The sequence below is a fragment of the Helianthus annuus genome, chromosome 4 (genome assembly GCF_002127325.2).
Source record: "Helianthus annuus cultivar XRQ/B chromosome 4, HanXRQr2.0-SUNRISE, whole genome shotgun sequence".
In the NCBI taxonomy this organism is placed as follows: Eukaryota; Viridiplantae; Streptophyta; class Magnoliopsida; order Asterales; family Asteraceae; genus Helianthus; species Helianthus annuus.
The window spans coordinates 57,070,623-57,075,470 of NC_035436.2; the positions used below are offsets into that span (position 1 = coordinate 57,070,623).

Here is a 4,848-nt window from a genome sequence, read left to right on the forward strand (position 1 = left end):
TAATACTAAAGAGCGGGTATAATACCGTTAGCAGAAAAGATTAAACCGGAAATTATTAGGATTTAAATAAATAAGCTTAATAATAAATAAAAGGAGGATACATACTTTGAGAAAACAAATTATATAGAAGGCTCGAGTTAACGGGACTTAAAATAAAACAGGTTATGACTTCCCGAACCCATTAAGTTAACTAGGAATAATTAACCTAGTTAGTAATATATGATTAAGTGATGAATAATGAATTATAACTTCTTTTGAAACAAAATAAACATGAGGGGCCAAAAGGGTTAACTTGAAAGTTAACTAAATAAATAAAAAAAAAAGAAAAGAAACACACAGTGTGTGTTCGTACGAGCGACCAGGAGAAGAGGGGAGGGAGCCAACCCTAGTTCTTCAAGAATCTTCAAATTGAAGCTCAATTCAGGCCCTAAATCGATGCATAAACACATAAAAACAATCACCAAGCTTAGGGGATCATGAGGTATGTCAAAATTTTGATATTTATGAAGTTGAGATTCTTGATGAACTTATGAAAATTGAAATTCAAGCTTGAATGATTGATGTTTGGGTGAAACTAGAATGAATTCATGTTTAGGAACGAACCCTAGTCAATAAATTTATGAATTTGTATTCATGATTATGAACTTCTGAATCACCCACTTAGTTGTTAAATGGGTTTTGTAGGATGAGAAAGAACACTAGAATTTTGATTATGAGATGGGCGTTGTTTGAATTCCATGAAGTGAATCTAGGGTTGATATGTACGTTAGATATAATGAAATTGAGAATGATGTAAAATTTGGTAGAAATAATTAGTTATGAACTAGTTTATAAATGTGTAAAAATTATGCCCACTAGGTGTATGTTAAAATGCCTAAGTGAAATCGCGCGTCTACTCGGTAGTGAGTAGAACTTGATTTGGTTAGGTATCCGTAGGAATGCCTAATAACATGATAAAAAAAGGGGTTTCATTTATAGACGAAACCCCATAGAAGTTGTCTAAATGAATAAAGTGTCTTTGATAATTGATGAGATTGCCTAAACGAGTCATTGAACGCAAATTTTCATTTTTATGATTAAGGGTAGATGACTTTTATAAGTCAAATTAACCGGTGAAGAAGTCGAATAGTAGTTTCGACATAGAATTTGTAAGATGGAATAGTCGTGATTGACAATAACTAAACTAACTATCTTACGAATTATAATGATAGTTTAACGCTTAACAAGCTAGGTGTGAGCTTGTGGAGGAAGTGGGTCAAACGGATCAAGAACGAAAAGAAAAGCGTGGTTTGGATGCAAGGTAAGTAAAAGCTTACACCCTTTTATAGTATACATCAGTTGTGTGTATTGAAAATGAATAGAAAAAAATTCGTAATTGAATTTTGATGTTCCGACGTGAATAATATGGGTCGGAACAAGTGAAAGTAATGAAAACCATGATGGTTGTAAAAAGGGGGGGGGGTAAAATAGTAAATTAGTCACGAGTTTTGACACGATATTTGACCAGAAGTTGGTTTACAACATAAATTATGTTTAGTAATTTTTATAGATTTTTATAAAGTCGTTTGACGAGGTCTTCGCGGATGTTTTGTCAATAAATTAGTTGTTGACAGCAACAGTTCCGCTACTTGCAGAAATTATTTCGAGGTCTTAACCAACGAGTTTTGACACGATATTTGACCAGAAGTTGGTTTACAACATAAATGATGTTTAGTAATTTTTATAGATTTTTATAAAGTCGTTTGACGAGGTTTTCGCGGATGTTTTGTCAATAAATTAGTTGTTGACAGCAACAGTTCCGCTACTTGCAGAAATTATTTCGAGGTCTTAACCATCGAGTTTTGACATGATATTTGACCAGAAGTTGGTTTACAACATAAAGAATGTTTAGTAATTTTTATAGATTTTTATAAAGTCGTTTGACGAGGTTTTCGCGGAGGTTTTGTCAATAAATTAGTTGTTGACAGCAACAGTTCCGCTACTTGCAGAAATTATTTCGAGGTCTTAACCATCGAGTTTTGACACGATATTTGACACGATATTTGACCAGAAGTTGGTTTACAACATAAAGGATGTTTAGTAATTTTTATAGATTTTTTTAAAGTTGTTCGACGAGATTTTCGCGGATGTTTTGTCAATAAATTAGTTGTTGACAGCAACAGTTCCGTTACTTGCAGAAATTATTTCGATGTCTTAACTATCGAGTTTTGACATGATATTTGGCCAGAAGTTGTTCAACAACATAAATAATGTTTGGTAAGTTTTTTTTTACATTTTAGACATAAGCCTTTTTGGGTCAAGTGTCTATAAACGGGTCTTTTCCGTAAAACAACCAACCGAAATGTAGAATCCGGGAAAATCGGTCAAATATACTAAATCCACCACGAGTATAGTTGTGGTGAAATGTAAGTAGATAATTCAAATTTGGGAAAATGATGGGTGAAAAGAATGAGCGAAATTTAAACTTAAAAGTTTAAATTCTCTAAACGGGTCAAAAGTGTTAAAAAGGGATTTCAAGCCGAGAACTTGAAATCTGAATTTTTGAAGTAGTCTAATATCAGGTAGTGACTCTATGAGATGGAGAATTAAATTTCGAACGCGTAGGAAAAAGAATCGGGTAAAACGGACTTGTAAATAAAAAGTTATAACACTTTAAAGTTCGTTTTACGACTAAAACTATAGCTGGACAGACATGCAGGTTCCAGAGACGGACCTGCTGGAAAATGGTTTCCCCCGCGCCACGCGATGGAGGACATAGCCAGGGGCGCGACACGCGACAGGTTTTGTGAACGCCGTCGCGACACGCGACGGCTTAAAATTTTGGAAATTTTTGCTGATCTTGTTGTTGGCTTATTTTGACCCACAAACTGGTTCAATAATGTTTATAAACGCCGAATGACTAACTCATTTCATGTTTTATGAAATGTAGGTATATTATACTGCAACGGAAGACGATCAAGCTCGAAGAAGAACCGAACACATGAAAAAGAAGCTTCCGCACATTGTTTCGTCATTAATTTTTAAACGACAAATCCTTTTACATCATGTTGTATTACTTTTAATATAAAAGTTTTAAATAAACCCGTATTTTTATAAGTACGTGCTATCGGAATTATGCATTAGTTACCGATAATTATACGAAAATCTAAAATAAATAGACAGGGTGTTACATGGCTAGAACATGATAATAATAGTCTATGATGAATCTGATGAGTCAATAACCTAGGATTGTTTCTATGAGAATTCGATGGCTAACATGTACCAAATCAGTTAATGGTGTTGGTTAGAATGATGCAAGAAAGTTAGGGATTTCGTGTTTATGAATGTTCATTAAGGTCTTATGAAACTCGAACTGGTTGATGATTTGGTTGATCGATTGAGGGCCGATGATGATGGTAGAAATTGTATGATTAAATGATGATGATGATCTTGATGAATAATTAGAATTCATAAGAATTATTGATTAACCTCTTGATTGGATCGAATAAATGCAAATTGGAAACTGTTGGAATGAGTTAATTATTTCGCTAGATTCATGGCAAATTGTAACTGACCGCACAAATATACCGGATCGCACAAGCTATGGTGGATCGCACAAGGCTTATGGATCGCACATTATAGGGTCAGTCGCACAAGTCCTTGGGCTAGTAATTGTTTGGGCTAGGTGCTTGGGTTGGAACGCACAACATGAACTAATCGCACAAATTATTGGGCCGCCGCCCAACATGAATCGCACAATCCGGTTTGATCGCACAACCGCGTGGCAGTCGCACAAGCCAGTTAGGCTTTGTGCACTGCTGGGCTTAGTTAACACTTTGGTTGCACAAGGTCATTCGGGTCGCACAAGACAAGTGGGCCCGAATGCTTGGGCGGCACATGGTTTTGTTTAATGTTATGAACTGTTATGTTGTACGTGTTATTAGACTTGCATGCTAGTTCACATACTGCTGAATGACTTCATGATGCTATGCGTTGTTGTTACGTGCTATGTGATGTGTCTGTTAAATACGTGTTTGATAGCAAACGAAACTGATTAAGGTTGATAACCATGTTAGGACGTGGTTGATCAACTGAGAACAAGTAATTTCAATTATCGAGCAAACCAAGGTGAGTTCACTGCTCTTTTCCAAGCATGCGTTCCGGGGAGGGACATCTGGTAAACGTTCCGGGGAGGAATGTCTGGTAAATGGGTTTGACTGGAATGTTAAACCTGGGATGTTGGTTAGTACACTCATATCTATCATTTAAGTCCCATCATATACCGAATTGGTTGCAGGGAGGCAACGGGGTTATTAATTGATAACGCTATTAGGTTTGGCACCCTCACACCGTACCGGGGAGGACGGGCGTGAACTAATTACCTTAACCACTCGACCAATGTTTGATAGAGTATTGGGGAAGGGCAAATAATCTGGAGCCATCTGCGGTAATCGAGTTATTAACAGCATCGAATCTCTGAATTGTTTTAAACTCATATCTGGTAACTAAATGTGTTAACAAACTTTGAACTCACCAGCGTCGTCTGACACACTTGTCTGCATGCTTGCAGGTCGTTAGATTCATGGTTATGGAACTTGCTATCTTGGAGTGCTGGAGTAGTCACGGGTCGTGGCTCTTGGATACATGTTCATTGTTTTGCACATTTGTTTTGAAACACTTGAATAACGATTTACTTATGCTTCCACTGAACGTATTTGTTTTAAGTTATGATTTGGAATTACTTTATTAAATAAATTGAAACTTTTATTTAATGTCTTATTATAGTTTAATGTGATTGGTGGCTGGATCCTGGTACGTCACACGTCCCGCGGTGTTCCCGCATGTGGTATTTTGGGGGTGTGACAAAGT

The 4,848-nt window shown here is 36.3% G+C and overlaps 1 protein-coding gene across 5 annotated transcripts; it reads left to right on the forward strand.

Annotated features, from left to right (window-relative positions):
• Positions 1-340: 340 nt before the first annotated feature.
• Positions 341-3,096, forward strand: LOC110936474. Of its 5 annotated transcripts, XR_004891130.1 has the most exons (5): positions 341-481; positions 1,212-1,300; positions 2,178-2,256; positions 2,691-2,780; positions 2,930-3,096. XR_004891130.1 is itself a non-coding variant. In XM_022178865.2 (4 exons), exons 1-4 carry the CDS (start codon positions 477-479, stop codon positions 3,065-3,067), a joined length of 330 nt encoding a protein of 109 aa, XP_022034557.1. In that variant the 5' UTR covers positions 341-476; the 3' UTR covers positions 3,068-3,096. The 5 variants fall into 5 exon arrangements, 3 of the variants coding, with proteins under 3 accessions (XP_022034557.1, XP_022034560.1, XP_022034559.1); XR_002590052.2 differs by lacking the exon at positions 2,178-2,256; XM_022178865.2 differs by lacking the exon at positions 2,178-2,256 and having other exon boundaries at positions 2,683-2,780.
• Positions 3,097-4,848: the final 1,752 nt, after the last annotated feature.

Bases quoted from the DNA above. Each gene is read 5' to 3' on its own strand.
- LOC110936474 (XM_022178865.2), top strand. The intron at 1,301-2,682 runs GTAAGTAAAAGC...CTAAAACTATAG, and splicing joins AAGCGTGGTTTGGATGCAAG to CTGGACAGACATGCAGGTTC. The intron at 2,781-2,929 runs GTTTTGTGAACG...TATGAAATGTAG, and splicing joins AGGGGCGCGACACGCGACAG to GTATATTATACTGCAACGGA.